The sequence below is a fragment of the Thunnus maccoyii genome, chromosome 18, assembly GCF_910596095.1.
Source record: "Thunnus maccoyii chromosome 18, fThuMac1.1, whole genome shotgun sequence".
In the NCBI taxonomy this organism is placed as follows: Eukaryota; Metazoa; Chordata; class Actinopteri; order Scombriformes; family Scombridae; genus Thunnus; species Thunnus maccoyii.
In genome coordinates this window covers 11,408,692-11,433,209 of record NC_056550.1, presented here as the reverse complement: position 1 = coordinate 11,433,209, position 24,518 = coordinate 11,408,692, and the positions used below count along the sequence as shown (strand labels likewise).

Below are 24,518 nucleotides of genomic sequence, written 5' to 3'. Positions count from 1 at the left end.
CAGATTCATCATTTTGAGTGATTCTTCCAGCTTCTCAAATGTGAATATTTTCTGTTTTCTTTAGTCTTCTGTGACTGTAAACTAAACATCTTTCAGCTGTGGACTGTTGGTCAGGACAAAACAAGACATTTTAGGCTTCGGGAAACAACTAATCAAGTAATTGATAATGAAAATAATCGTTAGTTGCAGCCCTACATTTAACTGCTGTAGTGTATTTTCTATCTAGGCCAACATTATGATCTAAATGTTTGAAAAGTCTTCCCTCCAGGTAAGAAATCAAACATAGTATAGTATAGTACAGTATAGTATTTACACCAACATAATATCAGTGCGGACATGACTTCAGTGTCCGATCGCTGTGATCACAAGAGCCTCCTTTCTCTGCTGGGTCACTAGAAGCAGACCTTTGCTCCTTGTACTGTATTAAAGACTCCACTGATCCACTTATATTCCATTAACTCACTTGTCACATTGCAAGGCACAGCCAACCAGGTCAGAAAAATACAGCCTTTGTTTCACCAACAGACTGGTTGATTATTATCACAGCAGTGTAGCTGGACTTTGACCGTGGCCTGGGGAAACAAGGACACAGGTGAGGTCTACTGCACATTTAAACCTTCCGTGTATATGTGCATATATAGTAGATGAAATGTCGAATGCACAACAAAGTCTACTACTTTGCTACATCAGTAACGGTATTCATAGAACTATTATTCTTATCTTTACTTTTTCAACCGCACATTTGTGTTCTGTTTATCTCAATACCTCATGCAAATAAAGCACACATGAGAATCAATTGTATCAGATACTTTATTTATTAAGTGCTACACGTACTGAAACCAATCAAATAATGGCAGAAAATAACATCGGACACAGTCAAAACAATGTCACGTTTACTCTCTTATCATCAGAAATAGTTTATCAGGTCACATGGTTCAGCTGGTTAAATATTCACCATAGCAATAGTCAGATTTGTTGCTGGGGAAAAAATCAATGACTCTCTTTAAACACTGGGAGGTGTCTGAAAGATTGTGGGTGGAGGCCATACAAATGAACCACAAACAAGTGATTCAATCAATATTGATTAAGGTTTAAGATTAATGAGTTTACTCATAGTTAAGACCAACAAGTCTCTGACTCATCTTGGCATAGCTGAGGAAATGCCTCACACTCCTCTTATATTTACTTTTCTCTTACAGTCATGCTTTCTTTTTTATTTTTACACAATCCTCATTTATCAGAAAGGGACCATTTCTGAGATATCATGAGCAGATATGTGTGGAAGTCACTCCTGACTTCCGTGTCTGCTGAGGTAGCTGGTCAGAAGAGATGGGTAGTCACTCATCACCCCCGTGGCCCCGACTTCAAATGCTGCCTTTATGTCCTCATCTTTGTTGCACACAAACAAATGTACCTGCAATTACAGATATGATAAAGTTTAAATCATGCATTTCACTGTTTAACGTTCATAACTTCCTGCAATTTTGAGCATTGCATTATTGACATATACACAATACTGTACTTATACTAACATATGCAATGAATTTATGCACATTAACCATTAAACATATGATGGATTCTTTCTTTTTGGGGAAAAAAAATTTCTTTTTTATGTTAATGCACCCTTGTATAGCTACTGTCTGTCATGATGTATAATAGATGATATTATTGCAGTATATCATGGAGTGTGGAGCTCTTCTGGAGGAAATCTCACCCCTCTGTTTTTATATGGATGATGCAGAGAAGACCTTTTCTTGGAAGCACTACTTCATAATCACTCATTCAAGTGTTCAGATGCGGTGAGGCCCTCGGCAGCTGATAAGGCAACAGCATATGACTTCAATTGTTTTCATGCTCAAACTATTCAGTGACCACTCATGGCCTGGCGATGGGGGTGATCTCATCCCGGCAGAGATTAGTCACATCAGGACTGTTTGTCTTGGCTGAAGTATTTCCTCAGTTAAACCATGATGTTTTTGGGTTGAATTAAATCCTACAGTTGATAATGCAGTCATGGGCTCAGCAGTAGCATGAAAAAAAAAACAGGTTTTTCGGGTTTGAAAGTGTCTTTGTTGTATTTGGAGATTAAAACAATTTGAGGTTTGTCCTTCTACTTATACTAATCCATGACTACATCATCAGATGAAGGATTTATGAAGATAAATACAACTTTAAGTTCCCCTGTTGAGGTTTTGACCACCAGAGGGACTGTAGAGCAGTGTTTTGATAAGCAGGTTGATGTATTGTTTTTTTTTTTGACAAGCACACAGCTGTATGCGTGATCCATGAGCAGTGGGGTGATATGATGTACATTTCTGCCAAATGCGGCACAGGATAATGCATTCCAACGCTTGGCTGAAAACTGGATGGACACTGAAGCTCTGGATCAACACTGAGCTGCACAAATCTGATTTGTTTTCTAATAATTGTGTTTCCTTTTATCTAACCTTTTCATATTTCACAATCCTTGTTTCACAATCCTACGCATTCCTGTAATTCACTTTAAAAACTCCTGCCTACTGCCTTTAGGTATATACTATATACATTTATGATAATGACGTCATACCTGAATTCCACGAGCTGCAAGGTGTTTGAAGAGACTCTTTCTCATAGTTACTCTGGAATGACAGCATAAAAAATATATGAAAAATGTAGTGCTTTACATAAACAGCAGCAAAAAAAAAAAAAATCAGTATTATGTCCTGGGGTGTATTTAAGCTTCATAAGCTGCTTTGCTACACCCCAAAAGGTTGTAACTCTGCATAGATCAACCTCTGTATATTTAGTTTGAATAAGATAAAGGCTCATTTTTATATTCATATATTGACTTTTACGTGATTTACAGTACTGTGCAAAAGTTTTAGGCACTTAAGATGTTTACATTCTTATCCATAATGCAACACCATCAGGGAGGCGTCTGATCAGTCCCAAATTTATTCTGCAACATAACAACGACCCCAAACATACAGCCAGAGTCATAAAGAACTATCTTCATCAACAAGAAGAACAAGGAGTCCTGCAACAGATGGTACGGCCCCCACAGAGCCCAGATCTCATCATCATTGAGTCAGTCTGTGATTACATGAAGAGACAGAGGCAGCTGAGACGCCTAAATCCACAGAAGAACTGTGACAACTTCTCCAAGATGCAGGAACAACCGTCCTGCCAAATACCTTGAACTGTGTGCAGGTGTACTGAGGAGAACTGCTGCTGTTTTAAAGCGTTGTCACACCAAATACTGATTTGTTATAGGTTTTTTCTGTTTACTGAACTTTGTATGAAGTTAATTGATATGTAAAAACTATTCATGGCATCATTTTTGACAGCATCATCACTTTACTTTTAGTGCCTAAAACCTTTGCACAGTACTGTACATCATCAGCATATGTACTACCATATGCTTTAAAAAAAATTTCTCTGAAATGACTAGTAAGAAATGTTATTCTTGGAAACTTCACTCACTTTTCTAACAAAAAGATGACCAGTTTGTTCCTCAGGATGGGTTTCTCAGGAATGAACGTCCTGCCGCGCTCAGAGAAAGAGAGAGAAACAATAGACACATTCACACATTTGTCTCACACCTGACATAACATAAGAGTGGTATAGTCCGAGCAGAGAAATGTGCTCTCTCTTTATGAACAGATTTGGGATTTCACTGTGTAATGACACATGCATGAACACACACATGCCCGCAGCCACACCTGTTGATGATGCGCGGCAGGTAGAACTGCAGTAAACTCTCTCCCAGCGGTACGAAGGGTAGCAGGCCGCTGTAGAAGAGAAGAAGAAGCAGAACGCCTCGGTTCATAGTGAAACTGTACGGCATGGAGCCGTTCTACAAAGAGAAGGAGAGACAGAGACAGATGGGTGCCGACACTGCTACAGTTTTTCTGAATGTGGGGAGTGACGGACCACCAGAAGCTTGTAATACCATCAGATATTTATGTGAATATGTTGTTACGAAGCAAACAGTTTAATTTGAAATATAACAGTGTGAAGAGAATGTAATGTTTGTGATTTGGTAGAATGATGCTGCACAAGTAACTTTGTCTCCCCCAGGTGGTTCATGTACCGCTTTGTGGCATTCATTCATGATGCTGGAGCTCACAGAGGCCCAGACAGTGAGATCCTCCCTTTGGTAGCGTTTAACCAGCTCGGATACCTGCAGACGGACGAGGGAGGGTCACAGATGAGATGTGAATGTGAGTCAAATTGATTAAGAAAGTGTAAAACAAGACGGACACACAGTTGCACAGAAAATATTGATGAAAACACAAACATCTCAGGTATTTCTGTTTTTTTTTCAGGGCAAATTGTGAGCAGGAGACATCAGGTATAACTATGGTGGACAAAATACTGAGAACACTTCAGGAAAAAGAACCTTTATTAAGTAAGAAAGTCAAGTTTGAGAGTCATATCAGGCTTTATGTCCACAAGCATATCAACTTCAAACGGAGCTACATGTTTTTAAAGCAACGTGAAGTCCAGATTTCAAGCGCTTTGCTCATGAGAATAGACAAACAGCGGATGCGACGGACTGACATTTACATAGTTGCTAAGCACCACAAACGAACAGCCTCAGAACTATCAGTGTGTCCACTAAACACATCTGTGACACACTGAAATAAAAAACTATTCATCTTCAGCCTCACAAAGTGCCAGTGAGAGACTGCTTGTATCCAAGGCCCTCACACTTAAAACCTGCACACAAACTGCAGCCCTAAACCCTGTGAAACCTTTATATGGTTTGATGAGGTGCTTTCCTAATATCTGTTGCCCTTTTGGGAAAAAAATCTAAAGCCATGTTACTCATTTTATGGAATAATTTTGAGTATTGCTAGCTCTATTGCTTACTTCATTTTTGTCTGTTTAATTTTAGCAATGCTACATATTTTCTTGATTTTCTTACATCTTTCAAGATGTCTCTGGCTTTTGAGGAACACTTTTCATATCAAATATTGTATCACAGTTTAAATGTTTGTTGAGGTTTGTGTCCAGCACTGATGTTGAATATTACAGATGAAAATCAACATTTTCTCCTTTGACTTTGGGGGATTCTTTCATTTTCTAGTGAAGATGCTGAGATTGTGCTGTGGTCAGAGTTGTGTGTTGTTATTGTTGTTTTTTTGGGTGTACTGCACCTTTTTTATCAGCTGGCTGTTGTTCTCCTTGATCTCAATGCTAACAGGAATCTCGGGGAACTTCCTGAACACGTCCTCAAGCAGAGCAAACTTCCTGTCTGTACCGCTGCTATAGCGACCTGAGGGGAGGAGTGAAAAGGACAGTGACACATTACACACACACATACACACACACACACACACACACACATACACACTCCCACTGACCTACTTCTTCATTATATGGCTTTTTGTTAATGATTGAGAATTAGAGTATAGAAGGAGAAACTCACCTGCATAAAATGTCACCTCCAGTTTGTTCTTATACAAAGGCAAATCCTAAAAGAGTTAACAAGAGAAGCATAATTATAACATAAACATTGTGATAATGGTTATAACAGTCACCATGAAAAGAATTAAAATATATTTTAGGATAATCATCTGTTTGAACTGAATTGCTACATGCATCATAGCTGTTCCAATACTTAAACACTCATTCACTCAGAAATTGCCTCTGAGGAATAATTTAGATGCACACAAACAGCAGAACATTTACACTGATTACTGTGAATGAAAAAAAATAATAAAAAAAGTGTCCTTTCACTGTGACAATGACAACGTTTGTATGTTTTAATATAGTATAACACACCAGCTCACAGTAACATTAATGAGCTTAGTTGGCAAACTACACTAAAAACACCCAGTAAAGTAAAAGAAGCAGTTGCACCCGTTGTAGTAACCAGCTAACCTAACACTCCTGCTCCAAGGCATCATGGGTAAGTTTAAACAGAATATTTGGGTTTGCATGCAGCTATTTTTGCACATTGCAATTAAACTAGAGCAGAAGACTTATCCGAAATGTAAATGTAATTACAGTATTATAAATGTTTGAGAATCTCATTGTTTTGTGTGGGAAGAAACCGTATCCATGCCAACATGGTGGGCAACAAACCACCACTTGGACTCTGTTTGGTCCAGGCCAGAGCTGCTGTCTCAGCACGACCTTTGTCCTAACCAACGGTCCTGCAGGATCTGTCCTCCCACCTGTAGATTGAGGGAGGAGACGGTGACGTCGTGGCCGGTTTGCCTCAGCAGATTCTCATCATGTGACACAATCACATGTCCGTCGTGCGTCAAGTGACAGTCCAGCTCCAGCATCTCTGTGCCCTTCTCCACCGCACTGAAGACAAAGAACAAGATGCAGGAAAGGATCAAACATGAAAATACATGCATTTATTACCTGTAGACCGAGAAAACTTTGATTCCCTACAGAACTGTGAAACCTTACTAACCCCAGGATCTCTCATATGAGACAGTTTGCAAGTGGTAATGACTCAATTTCTACCTAAAAGATAAAATCAGACAAAGTTGGACGGTGCACAGTTGGTCATACTTTCTAAAGAGTCTGTTTTCCTGTAATTCCTGAATGTAATCTGACTCTTTTACAGCTTTTCTGGGAGCTGCATGTCACTGCTTGAGTTTAGTACTCACTGTGTGAACGCCTCCATGGTGCTTTCTATCCTCTCTCCACATCCTGGCAACAAACAGAGGAGTCAGGGTTCATGATGGTAGCAGGAGAGCCCCGATCAGTCCCAAAATACAGAAAATATCTAAACCAAGCCTCTTTTTGTCAAACTTGTGTTACTGTTAGCTCCTTTCTGAGAATATTCATGTCGTTAGATGTCATTTAGTACAATGACAACTTGTTGTGCAACAACTTCTAGGTTGCACAACTTTCTCCACTGTCTTATTTGCTCAGTATTCAAACATCTGGTATAAAAATATTAGTCATATTTTCCAGATAGCTACAATGAGCCACTGATATCACCGTCCTTCTCACTGCAACACTATAAATAGGAAGTTATCATTCTGATTTCACCTTGTAGTATTTGTTGACTTTTAACATTTTCATTCCTTTATTTACTGCTGATAAAAATAAAAAAAAAACTTTTTAAGCTGCAAAATAAAAGGTTGTTTTAGTTGAAATAACATAATATCATCAGAGACACTACAGGAAAGCTTTTAATGCATTCTATAACCCACAGGGCATCAGTGTGCTACTGGTGAAAGTGAAGATGTGGATAAGTAAAACAGAAATGCTTAAATAGTCTCCTTATCTCCTTGTAAGCATTCCTGACATCCTGACTGTTCACAGCTGGATTACAGGTGTTTCGATTTTGAGCCACACAGCTTCGTCAGGGGTCTCTTCTCCTGGCAGACGTCCGCTTACCTCCTCTGTGCGAGATGTGTGTGCAGTAGAAGGCTGTGCGTTTCTTCCTGTGGAGAATATGGGGGTTCTTCAGCAGGTACACCGAGCTGAGCGTGTATCCTCCCAGCGCCGGGAGGACGAAGTACAAAAAACTGCTCATTCTCCTCACTGAGTCTCTGCAAGACCTCACTGAGTGTATTAAGACAGAGTCACCAGCAAACAAAACTGGCAGAAAAGTGTGTCTTTGTCCAGCAAAAGATGATTAAGCTCTTGAATGAGGAACAACGCCCTTTGCTCTTCTAAAGATAAATGAGCAGATCCAAAAGCTTGACTGACGTCAACCTGTTCCAGTTACCTCCTTGCTCTCGGTCTTCCTTGGAAAATAATAAAAAAAACAAACTCGACAGACTGGTAAGACAGAAATGTGTTCCATGAATGTTTCATTGCGCAGAAATACCTCACCTTTTCTCCCCTCCCAAATCAATGTGTGTCTCACTCACTCTTAGCAAAGACATCTGAAACCTTCAGAGTGGTAAAGGTCAGTTAATGAAGCACCAGCTCACCTCACCTCTCTCTCTCTCTCTCTCACTGGCCTCTCCCTCGCCTGTGGCAATAGTCCTACTAGTTCACCTCTTTTGTACAGCTGGAATACCAATGGCTTGTGTGCATGTGTCTGGACAGGGCATGTTTGCAACAGTAGGGGTTTCTGACACAACTTCATCTACTTCCAAGGTGCATGGAGAAGGGAAATAAGTCTAAAGAGGTCAAAACTCCAACAACACTTGTAGGATAAAGAACACTGTATGTTTGCCAACACTTTTCTAGGATTTCTTTTATTCTGCTTCATTGTTGGGAGGAAGAGGTAGTGCTCTAAATGATCCTCTTGATAGACCTCCAGGTGGTACAAAATCAGGAAAATAGAGTTGTTCGTATTGATTGTGCTTTCCAGATTTAATGTTAATGTTCAGATTGCAGGTGAGTTGAAGAACAGACATAGTTTGTAGCTGATGGTTGGGCTGATAACTGGGAAAGACAAAGGCAGGAAGGCAGGTGTCTTCGCCTGAGTGTATTTGACAAAGGATGTGGTGTGTGTGTGAAGATATGTAAACTCAACATTGTCCCATGAGGCCAGAAATATGAAAACAATTAAGTCCGGCATGCACACCCACTATATATACAGTACAAAGTCAGCAGTGTGAAGTACTGTATTGTTTGCATTCAATGACAAAGCTGGAATGTGACAAACAATGGTGCGACTGGCCGAGCCGGCTCTGAAACATTACAACAAGCCTGGTTTTCACTGCAGCGCAATGCAAAACTTTCCAGCGTTTTCTCTCATTTGCAGCTTTTTGACACACAAAGGATGTGTGTGTCCTGGTCATTTTAAAAGATGGATCTTGCTTGCCTACTTTTTTTTGTTGTCCGGCTGTCGTGCATATCCAGCCAACATTAAGCGCACACGCGCGTGCGCTGTCATTCTGTTCATGGCCAAAGCCTCTGGGAATGTCAGGGACGGAGGTGGAAGCCTTGCTGAGACATGTTATCAAGGAAGATGGGAAAAGCTGCACAGCCGGAAAAGCAAGTTGCCGAACAGTTATTCACACGACTCTCAGGCTTACTTTACTATGTTTACTCAGTTTCAGTGATAGCGTCATCTTGGGGAAAAAAAACAAAAGACCACAAGAGGGGGGAGAAAAAAGAAATGACACTCACAAACAATCAGAACAGTATCAGGAAATTTTATTTAATTATATGTATATAATTCTGCTTCTTTGTTAATCGTTTAATTCATAATACCCATAGAATATACAGACTATAACCCTCAATAACTCATATCTCTTTGACAATCTACTTATATCTTCTTTTAAAATAATTCCTTATAAGATCTTGGAGGGGAAATCAAAAAAAAAAAAAAGTTTCAGAAAGATTGAAAACACTGCCAATAATAATTATCACGCCCATAAGAGAAATAAGGAAGAAAAAAAATACAAATAAAAACATCCTAATAATAAAAAAAAGACACAACTTTAACTCCCTTTTATGTAAAAAAAAAAAGAAAAAAAAAGAAAAGAAAATACAACAACTCACCAATATAACAACAATAGCAATAATAAGAACAGCCATTTAAAAACAACAATATCTGGAAACCGGCCTCGTGACAGACAGGCCGTTAGACTCGTGGATACTGTGTGAATGTATACGGTGCGTTTAAGTGCAACTTTCCACAAACACACAGATACACTCACACATACCTGTTTTGCTATACATGTGAGGACCATAACCCCATAGCATGTTGTGAGGACCCTCCTAGCAAAACCAACACAGTCGGCGTGTGTGTGTGTGTGTGTGCGTGTGTGTGTGTGTGTGTGTGTGTGCGTGTGTGTGTGTGTGTGTGTGTGTGTGTGTGTGTGTGTTAGGAGTATTGTGGTCCTCTTGATTCGTTCCCATGGTTACCCAATGAGATGTTTGGTCTGGTGGCAGGGGGGGGAACAACAACAAAAAAAACAAGCAGGGCCCGGCTGACAGGTGGCCAAATATACATATGAAATGCATACAAAATATCTGTCTGACTGTTTTTGTGTTGGTCAAAAAGAAAGAAAAAAAACAAACAAAAACAAAAACACAGTCCCACAGGTGTAAAAGCGCAGGTAACTGTAGGGAGAGTGCCCAAGCTGTGAAGAAACAGTACACACTTCCAAAATACACACACACACACACATACAGGAGAAAAAGAGTCTTGGCTTTATGTTACTGATACACAAACACTTGTACACAGACATAAATTACTGCAGACAATCAAAAAAAACAAACAAACAAACAAAAAGCACACACGCAGCAGGTGAAACTTAAAGCTGAGCGAGCAGAGACAGGGAGGGAAAGACCGACCCAACCGACAAACAAACAAAAACAACCTCGACGGGGAGCGAGCGTGGCTGGAAAGACAAAGTGCAGGCGTGCTGATTGAGACATGTGATTGGAGCGAGTTTTCCTGCTCGTACGGCCACCTGCGACGTAGATTTTTCTGAGGAGGGCGGAGGAAAGCGGCAGCAAAAAGTCAGTGATGATGGGTTAGAAAGTCTGCTTCGTCGAAGAACAGAAAGAGGGAGGAGGAAGAGGGTGAGGAGACAGCCCTTTGAGTAAAGCGTGGTGAGTGTTGGGAAGGTGAACAAAACAGTGAATTTCACCACATGCACCAAAAAGCCTCACACGCCGAGTGCTGGCTATATGGCTTCTGAGAAAAACAGCCTGTGACGTTTAAAAAAAATAAAAAAAAAAAAAAAAATTTTGCTGCGAGAGGGCGAAGCCAATGAACGCTCCAGATCTGGGTCTATTCAGCATCACGGGCCTGCCCTGAGAGAGGATCCAGTGCATGTGTTGGTCCATTATTTATACTGGTCCCAGTGTAACAGGCAAATATTAGTGCAGACTGAGCTGGACCCACACAGGTGGCGCTCCACCAAGCAGCAGTTAAGTACAGTCACATCCAGAGCAAAAGAGAAGAGGAGAACAGAGACAGACAGGAACAATACACATGCCACTATTAGCACAGCTAGCCAGGCAGGCGTCCTCACAAGATCCTTATCCTTACAGTGAACACATCACCCCGGCACTTTATCACCCACATTGAAGAATTAACATCCAGCATGTTAACAGGTAGCCGGGAAAACACAGAGGCGAGGGGGCACAAAAAAAAAAAGAAAAACGAGCAGAGAGGGGCGAACGGATATATACACAAGCGTGAAGTGATGATGGTTGTTTGGCCGTGGTTGGACTATTTCTTTGTTGATGAGTTTGTAACATGTACGGTTTTCTCAGTAGTTGTAAAAGAGACGCTGTTCTTGTAAAGGATCACTGAGAGATCATGCTCTGAAAATACTTGTTGGAAAATTGCACTTGCTCTTCTTTCGAGAGTGGCCACTACAAATTCATGAATATTAAAAGTTTCTTTAGATTTAAGTTTTCGCTGCCAGTTAAGCACCAGCGTGTGTACACTTTAGACTTTATGCAGTCGTACTGGGGCAAAACAGTAGAAGATAGGAACGCTGTCAAAAACAGCGTGGTGGGATGACAAGGTTGATGCTGTCAACCAGGCCCCATTTTCCAGATGATGTGCTCCTTAGAAATGTATCTGAAGATGCAGGATTGAGAGAAATTTAGGATTCAAGGGGCTTCAGGGTGATGTTAGGAGACACACAGGAATGTAATTTACGACAGGAATGTCATTCTGACACTGGATCAGCTATTTGACCTTAATATTTTGTGGAAAGGAGCCAAAACATGTGCAGTTGTTTTTTGAACCAGTGTCTCATATTTTTATACTCATGATATTTGTGCTGTTTCTACTGATGCTTCAACTTCCAATCTTGAATATAAATCATTGATCTTTGATATTTAAAGTCTCCTAATTTACTGCAAATCTGGGTTATGTTAGGAAGGACTGTAGTAAGAAAACACAACTTGAATATTCTGGAAAATGGGGCTTATGTAGGAATCACTGTTGTAATATTTGAATCAGGGAAACTATATTTTAAAAGGTGTTTGTTTCGATCTGATTTGTCCCAATTATGTAGCGCCTCCTGAATATAACCGACAGTTTGTCTGCGAGTTGTAGGCAGAGCAAGAAAAATGTGTTTAAAAACCGTAGAATTCAAAAAAAACAGATATTTCATAGCTGCTTCCCAGATAAGTTCCTTGCATCTCTCTGCCACTTTGGTTAATTTCAGGAATGCATGCATTCATATGAACATCATACAGTTGTTTTTTTTTTTTTTAGAAAAGAAAAAAAAAAAAAAAGAGCGACAACAAAGAAATCTATAAACCTGCCAACATGCCAGTAAAAACATTAAATGTTTGTTTCAAAATCAAGTGTTCAAAAATGACTTGCAAATATAAACCCCAAAACATACAAATACGACTCTGAACTGATCCGAAAAACACTCAAACAACGGTGTACAAACGAAAACTGCGACAAGCACACGTAAAAAGAAAAAAAAAAAGAAAAAAAAAAAAGCTTTTATATTTTTGTATGTACATACACACACCTGATTAGCATCCCCGTTCTTTTAGCCCTCGATTTTTCAGGTTCTAATTTACATGGAGCAAGACAGGAGAGTTATGGTGTTGGTTAATACAGTAGTATGAGTTATATGAGGGAGCGACTGAGAGAAGAGAGACAAACAGGTGGAGGAGAGGTGAAAAAAAGAGTTTGATCAGGAGAGGAGAGAGAAGGAGAGCTACTGCAGGAGGAACATTAAACAGGAAAAACAAAACGTGTAATGAGAGGAGTGAAGAGTCCAACATGGACAAAACTGAAACAGTATGAGTACGACGGACACTACCACCCCACCCAACCACAGAAATCAAAGTTAAACTTAGCTCTCTTGCAGTAGAAATGGAAAGATAAGCAGTTAAATGTTCATATTTCTTGTGTTGTTTTTCTCTTTTTGTTGGTTTGTTTGTTGAAGATGCATTTTTCTTTTGTTTTAGCATGTCGTTTGGGTTCTTCTGCTTCCAAGCCTCTGGGTGGCTTTGTCACTCTTTAGGGCTTAAAAAAAAGAAAGAGAAAAAAAAGAAGAAATGCATTTAGAAAATCAAAAAGTAATACGTTTTAACTTCCATTACTTCCTAAAGACATAATCCTTTCAAATAAAGCATTTTTGTCTTCATTCCAAACATTTGTGATAAGATTTGACTTGTTTTACTTTGCAGTAATTGTTAAAATCGAAGGATGGTAGCAGAACTTCAACTTTCCCCCGCCGTGTAAATAATATGTAAGAATTAAGTTAAATTTAAACACTCTTGTCGCTTGGTCTGAAGGACTCCACTACAGCAATGTTGCTACATCCTACAGTAAGATGGCGAGTTGGAGGTTATTAAAGTTCAAATGAATGACGGTCAAAACTAAGAAAACAAGACCGCAAGCTGGAAAATGAACCAAAAAAATGTCTTTTTCTCTCAATTTCATGTTAGTTTTTTAGATGAGGCAGAGCCTTCAGCTATCAGGCTCCTCTCCTGTGGAACCATCTACCAGATTCAGTCCGGGGTGCAGACACCCTCTCTATGTTTAAGAGTAGGCTTAAAACTTTTCTTTTTGATAAAGCTTATAGTTAGGGCCGACCAGGCTCACCTTGGATCAGCCCTTAGTTATGCTGCTATAGGCCTAGACTGCCGGGGGACTTCCCATGATGCACTGAGCTCCTCTCTCCTCCTCTTCCTCCTCTCCATCTGTATGCATTCATTTAACATCAATGCATGTCACTAAGTTTGCTTCTTCCCCGGAGTTTTTTTTTTGTGCTTTCTCATATTGCAGTGAACCCTGGGTTCCGGGCCGAGCCTTCACAGTCCTGTTGGCATCCTTCCCTGGCTGTTGCTGCTGTTGTTGTTGTTGTTGTTGTTATGATGATTGTTGTTATTCTGTCCCCCCCTCCTCCCCTTTCCCTCTTTCTTTCTCTCTCTCAACCCAACCGGTCAAAGCAGATGGCCGCCCACCAAGAGCCAGGTTCTGCTTGAGGTTTCTACCCGTTAAAGGGGAGTTTTTCCTTACCGCTGTCACCAAGTGCTGCTCATGGGGAAATTATTGGGTCTCTGTAAATTAAAGAGTACGGTCTTGACCTGCTCTATGTGAAAAGTGCCCTGAGATGACTTTTGTTGTGATTTGGCGCTATATAAATAAAAATTGAGTTGAATTGAAAAAAAAACAACAACAACAAAAAAACCCAACCTCATCTGTGGAAATACATTTAGTGGCATCCCACATCCTGTTGACTAACTCAACAGGACATGAGTCCATTTTTCAGATTAATTTCCTCACCACATATAAAGCTTTGGTTGAGTAATATGCTGATAGCAGCAAATGCATTCAGACTGGTCGCTGGACAGTATTAGTCTGCAGGTGAGGATTCGTCTTCAGAGTCACTGTCTGCCTTTTGTCTCATTATAACACTCAGCAGTCACCATTTTTGGAAAACAGCTTCTGGTTTTTACATGTTTACTGTGCTCTTGTAGCTGTGTGGCGGTTAACACGTTCACTATCTGTGAAAGCTGCTGTTGAAGAGGTTTGGGTGTGTTTGAATTCATGCACGAATGGCGTGTTCTCCACTGACACCTAGTGGCCTCAAATCACAACCGTCTCTACTCAAAGCTCTTAAAGTTTGAAGAAAAATCAGACATCAAATGAAATAAAACATGTGGCTTTCTGTCACACACTGTTGTTTTGCTTTGGACTGACATTGCAATTGGGTAACAATTGCTTACTATTTAATATTTCTTTTCTTTTCTGCTACCTGCTGTGTGCGTTTGGGTGTAAAAAAACAACAACAAAAAAAACCAAAAATGGCTTTTTCATGTACCTGTGTGTCTCAGGAGCCTTGGTAGTTTTCCACGAAACGAGCCGTTTCCTCAAAGATCAGTTCCTTCAGCTTCTCCTTGGGGAGGTCGTCCAGTTCCATGGAGAAAGTGAAGGGCTCCTCTGCTACCGGCTACACACACACACACGCACACACACATGCGCACACGCACACACATTTTGAAGAAGAGCAATTTCCTTAAAATATAGCTTTAAAAAAATAAGTCTTGCAAAGTCTTGGTGGTGGTAAAATTGAGAAGTGCTGTTTGCCAACTGTTTATTTCTATTACACTGTTGCAGCATCCTGCACACAATTATCAAAGTTATGAGAACCAGCAGTCTCAAAATAAAAACAGCAGCAGTGGTGGTTTAGGAAGAAAAAAAAAAAAAAAAAAAGCTAAGGCTACTGCTACTGCTGCTGCTGCTATGTGGCCCAAATGGTGAAGTACAAAAAGTGATCCGGATGAAAGAAAGAAAGAGAAAAGCAGAAAACAAAGTACAATTTAATGTGAGCTTTGTGTCCAAATAACTGCTGTGAAGCTACAAAAATTCAATGTTGATGGGTGTGTAGTCAGAAAGTAAAAACAAGGGAACTTTCATTTCTACTGTCAACATTTACATAAACCGAGATGTGATTCGTGATTACATTCTTGAACCTCTCTCAAGCTTAACCGTGGAGAAAAACTTAACACTAATTGCATTCCAAGCACAGCTAAGAGGCTTCCCAGCACAAAGCAGAGTGGCTCACTATTAAATTGCTGGCTTATGGTTGAAAACAATGACGAACATGCCCACTGTATGTTTGAATAACTAAGCTTCTCTGCATCCAACATTTGTGCAAATCTCAATATGTGGTTAACATGAAGGAGGTGGTTTTTATGTGTTGTGTTTCTTCACTTTCTGCAAATCTCTCCAGTGCAGCAGCACGGTTTTAATATTGATAGACGGAGCATTCAAAAAAAGGTGTTGTTCTTAAAACTTTTATCTTTACCCTTTAGAAAAATTGAATTATTCTTTAAACCTGCTCTTTCTCTGGGCTTTGCAGAATATTCTCTGCTGCTTTTTTGCAGTTTGCAGTTTTGGCAGGAATAACTCAAACCATCTTGAACTGATGGCTCCACCCGTGTTTGTGCGTACCTCATCCGTGGGATCGTAATACTGCTCCAGGTAAGGATGAGCCAGGGCCTCCTCAACACTGATGCGCTTGATGGGGTTAAAGGTCAACATGCGGCCAAGCAGGTCCAGAGCTGCGTTAGATAAATGAAAAGCTTTAGTTAGTTCAGTCAGCAGGTTGTGCAGGAATATAACATCAAGCTTCATTTTATTTATTGTTCTATTGTATTGTTTATTTATCAGTTTATTACTGAACAAGGCACACATTTAACTAAGACATTTTAGACAGTTATTAAAATTCATTTTTTTATAATATTTCTATATAAATTATGGTTGTTATTTTTCTTTCTTTTTTACATTCTGTGTTAACATCTATTTAAAAATCAATACATTTAATAGCAGTTATTTAAGTTAAAGCTACAATAACTTTTTTTTATTTTATAGTCCCATATACTGTATATTTTAAAATAGAGCTGCAAAGATTATTTGATTAATTCAGTAGTTGCCGACTATTAAATTATTCATCAACTATTTTGATATTCTATTAATCTTTTCATTCCTCAAGAAAAAAAAAAGTCCAAATGATCTGGTTCCAGCTCCTAAAATGTGAATATTTTCTGGTTTCTATGATAGCAAACTGAATATCTTTAAATTGTGACTGATGGTCAGGACAATTTACATTTTATAGACCAAACAACTAATCGAATAATTAGTTAAAATTAGTTGCAGCCCTAATTTTAAGTAGATATTACTGTCAGGCTAATTTTGCAATGTGATATATTACCACTCCAGAGAATGTTCTTATTACAGCTATAATATGTCACTTTTCCGCATTAAAATGTCTAAAAACAACTAGAATGTTATATATTTTGTTGAGTTGTATACTAACATTATCCCAAATGTTTCCAATGTGTTTCAAACCCAGAGAAATCCGTAACTCTAATAAAAAGGTAACGGTCCGTTTCATTTGGTCATTGTGGTTGTTGCTTCTGGCGTCATAAATTGACTTCTCATTCAATTTTACACCACATTTAATGCCTTATTTTCTGATCTTGGTCATTTTTGACTATATATATATGTTAGCTGGATGAAGGATTTTAGCCATCGGACATCTGGATCTGAAGTTATGAGAAAAACAAGCTGAGCAAACGTTAACAGCAGCTCGTCTCTCAGCCCCTCTGGACATCCTGTTTCTGCCAAATAGCGTCGGAGAAACACTACTTTTTAATGTGAAACTGCTTTATTCAGTGTTTTGCTGGTTTTAATCACAGACCCTGTTTGTTTGGAGAGGAGGAGACGTCTGCGGGTAATTCAGCTCCCAGTAAAAACCGCCTGAACAATGAAAACTGAAGGAATCCTAACCAGGAGAAGCTGACTGCAATGACGAAGACAACAACTCCCATGATCCCACGCTACTTCGCGACATCATCAAACTCCATCTTTTGTTATTGTTTTGAATGAGAGACGCCTAGTAGCAGAAAATTACATATTGTGCGTTTAAAGCTCTAATATTAGCGAGCTTCGTTACCCAACATAGTCATCCATTAAAAGCCTGTTATACAAAAACATTTTTAGGTTAATAAAAATGTAGAATTTGACTTTTAAAAGGCAGTTACGGGCGACCATATTTTGTACCAGGGACCATTGGTGCTACTTTTTCTTTATCACTGATAAGAAAACCCTTTGTTGCTCGAATCTGCTAGTCTACAGGTTGTGTTACTTCCATTAAATATTTCTTGCTTGAGCCCTTGACGTTCTATATCTATAAATGAATAACCTTTTGAATCCGCCTTGTAGAAGAGCTTCTCCCAGGGGATCTTGGGTTTTTCGGGCAGGGACTGCAGGTAGTTCCTCGCCTTCATGTTGATAATGCAGTTCAGATCCTCTTGAGATGGAGAGCCGAGGACGCCTGCACAGAGGAGAGAATGAGGGACACTTTCAAATATGGCTTCTCATGTTGTTAACATTTTGTAAAAATGAGTGAAAACATCGTCTCACCCAGTATGTGGTTGAGCTGATCCAAGTAGTGTTTCCCAGGGAAGATGGGCTTGTTGGACAACATCTCAGCCAGGATACAGCCCACTGACCAGATGTCGATGGACTTAGAGTAGCCCTGAAGCACAAAGACATACGGACAGTCAACAAACTGAGAGACTCTCCAGTCAGATACAAAACCCACATCAGTTAAACAAACTCACGCCTACCTTTGAGTTGAGCATGATTTCTGGAGCCCTGTACCAACGTGTAGCCACATACTCGGTCAAGAAACCTGTGTGGTCGTGCTCGGGGTCGGCTATCCGTGCCAGACCAAAGTCACAGATCTGAGGACGACACAAATGGTGAGAGGTCAGAAACATCAGTCTGCCAGCTGGTCCCACTTTGGGTCATATTTACAATTCAAAGAGCATTTTCTTTCAAATGAATTTGAAAGAAAATGTGTAAATCAATTGTACTGTACTACATTGCATATACTAAATGAATGCACACATTAAGTAACATTAGAAGTAAAGAACATTGTTTTAAAAAGTGTAGCTGTGATTATAGGGTTTTATGCTTAAAGGACTTCATATGTTTTTGTCCGAGAGTGGAATGTATCAGAGAGCCACTGCAACATGTGCTGCCTTTGTTCTTCACTCACTCCCACATGATCAACTAATCCAGGGATTGATGTTTGGCTGCTGAGAGTTCACAAGTGTGCTCTGAAGCTGTACAACGCGGCAAAGAGCAAAGAGAGCCCCTTTTCACTCAAAAATCCACTGGAAACAATGGCATACGTATGTTTACATTTGTTATTTTTTTAAATTACACTACTAATGACAAATTAGTCTTTAATGGAACAAACTAAACAGAAGTGTAATTAGCGATGGATCACCTCTCAGTTTATTATTACTTTTCTAAATATATTGTCAGTTCTTAGATCCTTTTTCATGACTGTACATCACAAATCTGTGATGCTTAATTCACCCATCATACCTTTGACCAACCCCCAGTGATCTGATTGGGCATAAACCACTTCCATTTAGCTAAATATTTCCTTTCTAACATTTTTCAAATATAGGAAAGCTGTCGAAGTAAATTATTCTTCTTCATCTTCCAGTTATTACCAATCAGCTATAAGCTTGTTCAGGTTGGGAATTTGAATATCCATTACTGTGGAGGCGGAGAAATCAGCATGTTGCCAGCTGAGAAGCAGCCAGAGTCACAACCCTCACATAGGAAAACACTTAACTTCCTGCTGCTGTATTGTGTTATGGAAAACGCCATTAAAAAAAAGCCCTCGCTGTTCGATTCTTAGATAATGGTAGGTACCTAACCTTACCATAAGTACCTACAAGGACAAGAAATGTGATTAATTTAGATCCTTATTAAAAAGTTCTATTGTAAATGTTCCAGGAATATTTAACTAATGGCCACTTTACATTTGGCCAGTTATCTGCTAAAATAAGACACATACATCAGTATATCCTTTACAGTCCTGATGATTTTTAGTCTTTTAGTCGTGAGTCCTTTACTATGGAGTATCCCCAACACAGGGTTTGACTCAGTATTTATATTTTAAAAATATATCACCACTGACAAGATATTTAAATCTCTATCTAATATTTATCTATATAATAGATCTTCAAAAGGGGACATATCATGCCTTTTGTGAATTTCTGTCATTAGTATGCTGTTATAATGTTGGATGTCTATGTTAAACAAGGTCAAAGTTACAAAATTTGTGGTTATTGATGCAAAAATGCCACCTTCAAATTAAAAGCTAGGACTTCAGTCTGCTCGGAAAGTTCTGTTTATAATGTTACCTCTACTTCCTCTTCGTGATGGTGTCTGATTATTTGCAGGAGCTAACCAATCAGAAAAGAGTGGACTCATTGGCGGGGGGGCCTTAAGGAGACAGGAGCTAAAACAGGCTGTTTTAGCTCCTGTCAGAGGCTGAACTTATAAAAGGCCAGTGTAAGATAAATAAGGAGTTTTTTTGTTATTTAACTGTAAGTCATGCAAAGATATTCCAGTAGAGTCCTAGAATAAAAATATAGACCTGGAAATGTGCACTATATGTCACCTTTAAATAGTAACAACTTGGCTTCATTGGCAGGGCCAAGAAAGGAAGGACTTGGGTCGATCCATCACCCACATCCAACATTCCTGGGATTGCTGGTGTAACTTGCTACTGGTGCCACTTTTAAATAAATTTATGGTTCTTGTGTAGTTAACTGAAAATAAGCATTTGCCTTCAATGCACTGTGTGAGACTTTTAACTTGTGTTAACTCTGAGGGGAATGTTTAATAACTATACTAAATGTACCGTATATTAATGTTTGATTTCCACATTATGGCCAAAAATCCTCTTTATTTCTGAAGTGGGGAAAAGGCTGCTGACAAAATGGATATCATGTGTGTGTGTGTGTCTGGAGGCACAGCTGACCTTGAGGTCGCAGGTGGTGTTGATGAGCAGGTTGGAGGGCTTGAGGTCACGGTGCAACACGTTGGCCGAGTGAATGTACTTGAGGCCTCTCAGGATCTGGTAGAGGAAGTAGCAGACGTGGTCGTTGCTCAGCCTCTGGCTCTTCAGCAGCTTGTACAGGTCTGTCTCCATCAGAGTCTGCACGATGTAGCTGGGAGCACGTACGGGTTAAGGAGGACAACAGCAGGGCCGATAGTATCCACTGAAGCATAAGACTGAAGATTTTCTCCTAAATTAACCAGCGACAGATTTAAGAGTTTTGAATCATACTTCATATTAAAATAGCTGGTTGTCTAGACTTACATCTTGTAGGAGAAACTGAGACTACAAGACTTAAAACTAGTCTGGTTGGTCAAATAGGTGCAACAACTGTGGTGCAATAAATTTGTTCCTCAAATAATAAACGAACAACCTTAAACTAGTGTGACCGAAGCAACTTCTTACTGAAATATGAAATGTCCCACAGACAATAAAACATCAGGGAGAGCAATGCTCCTACCTGCTGAGCTACATACACAATGGAACCACTAACTAACGTCGGTGCCGAGACGTCACAAGTCAGTAACAACACACAAAGTGGTGCAATGAAGCAGATCAAACAAAACAGACACAAAAAGTACAAGGACATCTTAGATTTTGCTTTCCCTTTTTTCAGTAGACAAAGCAGCTTTTCACAGAAGAACTGTCAGGGTAGCAGCAACTCGCTGACCGGCCGTGCCTACAGTCAACCGCTAGCTGCTCTGCGAATGGTCACTACTGTCACTGACGCTGTCTGGAAAGACTGACATGAATGATAACAGCAAACACGCTGTTAAAACCGAATCAAATGATCTATTTTAGAGGGTGCTGGATAAACATAATTAGCAGAATAAAGCTGAAATTGTATAGACACATTTCAGAGGGTTAAAACATTTGCACGTTCACATCACTGAGTATTTTTGACATTTTACACTCTGGAATATTGTAACATATGCAAATATCTATGACAACGTTGTGATGTATGAACAAACCGCAATTCAAAACAATGACCAGCAAAACAAGCGGCTCAAAACAATTGAACTTTATACTTCATATGTCGCCTAAATTTAGTTTGCAAGAACTTGTCCAACCACAAATGTCAACTGCACCAATGAACTCTTTGTCTATCTTGAAGCTGTTTAGTTGTTTTAGCCTCATCATGCGCCACAATAATATTTTAAAGTGTTTTCAGTGCAGAATTCTCAAAGCTACACAATTAAAATGAAAAAAACAAAGCCCTCATAATCAAGTTAAGGACAATCGAAGTCACTGCACACCGATGTGTTACTGATTACTGAATGTAATATGAACAGAAGTTTAAATTGACACTTTGAGTGCTACACTTACAGTAAGTACAGCACTAAAAAAAGCAGCTTGTTGATATTTTTTTTTCAAAAGACACGAGAGAATTTGTGGGAAAATTACAGTTTCATGAAAACTACAGAATTCGAAGCAGCACTACAGTTGTGTCTGTCAGAAGTAGTGACACGACCTGACGGAGGAGTGAAATGCTTTCAACTGTCAAACACTAAACACAGAACACAATTGTTAAATAAAATTCTTTCAAACCAAGTGTCACATGCATTAACATGAACGAATGCAGTGAGCCGCTTCCTGTAAAGCGTGAAAGGATACACATCCCTCATGTTGTCAATGTGCCGTGCCCTGAGAATGTCGTTGATGCCGATGATATTCTCATGGTGGAAACGCAGCAGGATCTTGATTTCCCTCAGCGTGCGCTGGCAGTACGTCTGATGCTCAAACGGGCTGATTTTCTTGATGGCTACGCGCTGGCTTGTCAAGTTGTCCAGGGCAGAGCTGGATAGGGAGGATGTGGAAAGAAGCAGAAAACAGGTCTCATATTACACACTGCACAGCTCACACACAATGACGATATCAGAAACTGGGCTGATAATGTGCTTTGAAAAAGGGCGTTGCAGACGGCCTGCGCTGCCATGCCGCACATGTGACACATGTCTTTCTGCTGTGGTACATTGTGAAGTGCTGTAGGTGTAGGCCTGAGTGTAGGTGCAGCATCAGTGTGGTGTAGGTGGAGACCAGGCAGTGCTGAGAAAAGATGTGGATGCTGTGTTTCTGTGACTCTGAGCTTACTGTTAATCCTCCTGTAAGTTTTGAGGCCAAAATTTTATGGAAACACATCATCCAAATACTATTTTTCAAAGATAAAACAAACACAAGACACTCACCCTCAACAGGAACAACAGTTACATCACATCTTTCCTATTGGTAAAAGCATATTGTCTGATTGCACAACACAGTTCACATGTATTTTCTCTAATGGCTGAATACTGTGACGTGAATGATCAGTTTTGGTTGGATACGTTAGTTAAAACTGCAACAAAACATCTGCACACCTGAATTATGATGAACATACAGTGCAGATCGTACCATTAATTGGTTTTCTTTTACTGTACCAACAGCTAGGTGTAGACAATGTTTACAAACACCAAATGCTGCAACGGTGAATCACATGACCATGATGACACAAACAAAACAGCACTATGCTGTCACACTCCTGTTTTGGGGGATGACAGTTATCTACACTGTGGTTTACGCTGCCGGAGTGGGCCCAGCTCTACTGCTAACATCCACTTTGCACTGTCACATCTGATCTCATTCACGGTTCAGCCTGGAAAGCAATGACTTGGTATCGATATCAAGTGCAACAGGGCTGCTCAACATGTCCACGCAAGGCTGTAGATCACATACAGCGATAACACGAGGAAAGGCCTCACTGCGATTGATAAGTCCCACTTGCATCCTCTGCAGCAGCAGCCTTTTTTGCTGCAGGCTGAATATTTAACAGTCAGACTTGTAGGAGAGATTAATGTGATTGGTAGACCGATGCCCGGACGTATAAAACTGCTGTATCGGTAACTAAGTTACATTTGCGGTCAAATGCAGTTTGCAAAAGATTTCTCATCGGATAGCAAACTACGTCCTGCGCAATCACTCCCGATCTTGTTTCCTGTAAAGCTCATAGCCACGCCTGTAGCTAAGTTAAGTCTGCTAACCTGCTAACAACAGGATGGTCTGCTTTAATGTCTGAATGTTGGACATTTGTTGTAAAAAACACACATCATGACTGAACTCACGTTTACTGGTTTGTTGAATACAGCAGCTACAGTTAGCTGGCTGGGAGTAACGTTATTTAATAATAAAAACAGCTTTTTGTTAGCTAGCACTTTGATTTAACGTTAGGCTACAGCAGCCCAACAGCGACGACAACTCACCACACCATCCCGTACGCCCCCTCCCCGATGTAGGACAGATTCGTGTAGCGGGGGCCCACGTCAAAGATCTGGCCCTTCACGGACTCGGACGCGGTCTTGGTTCCCGCAGCCCCGGGCGCTCCTTCGTGCGCAGCGGTGCCCGTCGGCCCGGCAGCAGCAGCGCTGTTGGAGCCTGCGGCCCCGACCGCCGCGGTGCTGCTCGAATCCGCCATCCTTCCTCTCCGAACCGTCCCGGTCTGTCAGAGTGTTTAACCGGAGCTCCGCCGCTGCTCGCTGCGCCGTCTCACGTCCGTCCGAGGCTTTAACCGAGCGGATTGTTTGATTGCCGGAGCAGAGCGACTCGATCACGGCCCTCTCTGCTGCCCGAGTGTAAATGGATTTCGTGCACGAGCGCGGATTTGGTCTCAGCACCGAGCGTAAATGCGCGTGCCAAACTACGGTAATACAGGTGCGTTAGAAATGCTTACTAGGGTGGCTTGTGTGGGCGGGGTCAAATCTATTGGCTACAGTTCAACTAAGAGGCTTTTTCGTTGTGTACCATTTCCCCCCAGGAAATTGTGATTTTTTTGCGGTCGCAATAATCAACGAAAATTCAAGAAATCTCCGCAATATTTGCGAGAGTTTGCAATTTCGCTAAATTACTGCAACTTTTTCGTATGAAATGGCCAAATCAACAGACTGCTTGCGATTTGGACCAATTGTGGCATTTCACGTTGTGATAACTTATGTCATCACAGCGCATTCAGTCAAGAGTATCTAGCTGCAGACAAAATGGCGGCCATGAACGCAGACATCTTGGACCTCCGCCTCCTCGGTTGACAGGAAATCATGTGACCTTAGTAGCGGTAGTTGGTCTTCTTTTAGTGAAGTATCACATGGATTTTAAAAAATATACAAATTTTATTCATTAGAAATATACAATATTTATACTTTATTTTAATTTTGTACAATATTTTAAATTAGTACAGATTTTTTAAAAATGAGCCAATGTAAA

At 40.2% G+C, this 24,518-nt stretch overlaps 2 protein-coding genes across 2 annotated transcripts; both read right to left on the bottom strand.

The window, feature by feature from the left end:
- Nucleotides 1-728: 728 nt before the first annotated feature.
- gdpd3a (glycerophosphodiester phosphodiesterase domain containing 3a) lies at nucleotides 729-7,489 on the bottom strand. The gene is made up of 10 exons (XM_042393180.1): nucleotides 7,351-7,489; nucleotides 6,612-6,654; nucleotides 6,165-6,300; nucleotides 5,414-5,459; nucleotides 5,142-5,260; nucleotides 4,073-4,162; nucleotides 3,702-3,835; nucleotides 3,463-3,522; nucleotides 2,567-2,618; nucleotides 729-1,414 (listed from the first exon to the last, which is right to left on the bottom strand). Exons 1-10 carry the CDS (start codon nucleotides 7,487-7,489, stop codon nucleotides 1,286-1,288), a joined length of 948 nt encoding a protein of 315 aa, XP_042249114.1. The 3' UTR covers nucleotides 729-1,285.
- A 2,315-nt stretch (nucleotides 7,490-9,804) lies between these two features.
- mapk3 (mitogen-activated protein kinase 3) lies at nucleotides 9,805-24,427 on the bottom strand. Its single transcript, XM_042391935.1, has 9 exons — nucleotides 23,525-24,427; nucleotides 21,906-22,088; nucleotides 20,214-20,403; nucleotides 17,992-18,108; nucleotides 17,786-17,900; nucleotides 17,565-17,696; nucleotides 15,812-15,921; nucleotides 14,679-14,807; nucleotides 9,805-12,874 (listed from the first exon to the last, which is right to left on the bottom strand). The coding sequence occupies exons 1-8, from the start codon at nucleotides 23,734-23,736 to the stop codon at nucleotides 14,688-14,690; spliced, it is 1,179 nt and encodes a 392-aa protein (XP_042247869.1). The 5' UTR covers nucleotides 23,737-24,427; the 3' UTR covers nucleotides 9,805-12,874; nucleotides 14,679-14,687.
- Between the last annotated feature and the right edge of the window lie 91 nt (nucleotides 24,428-24,518).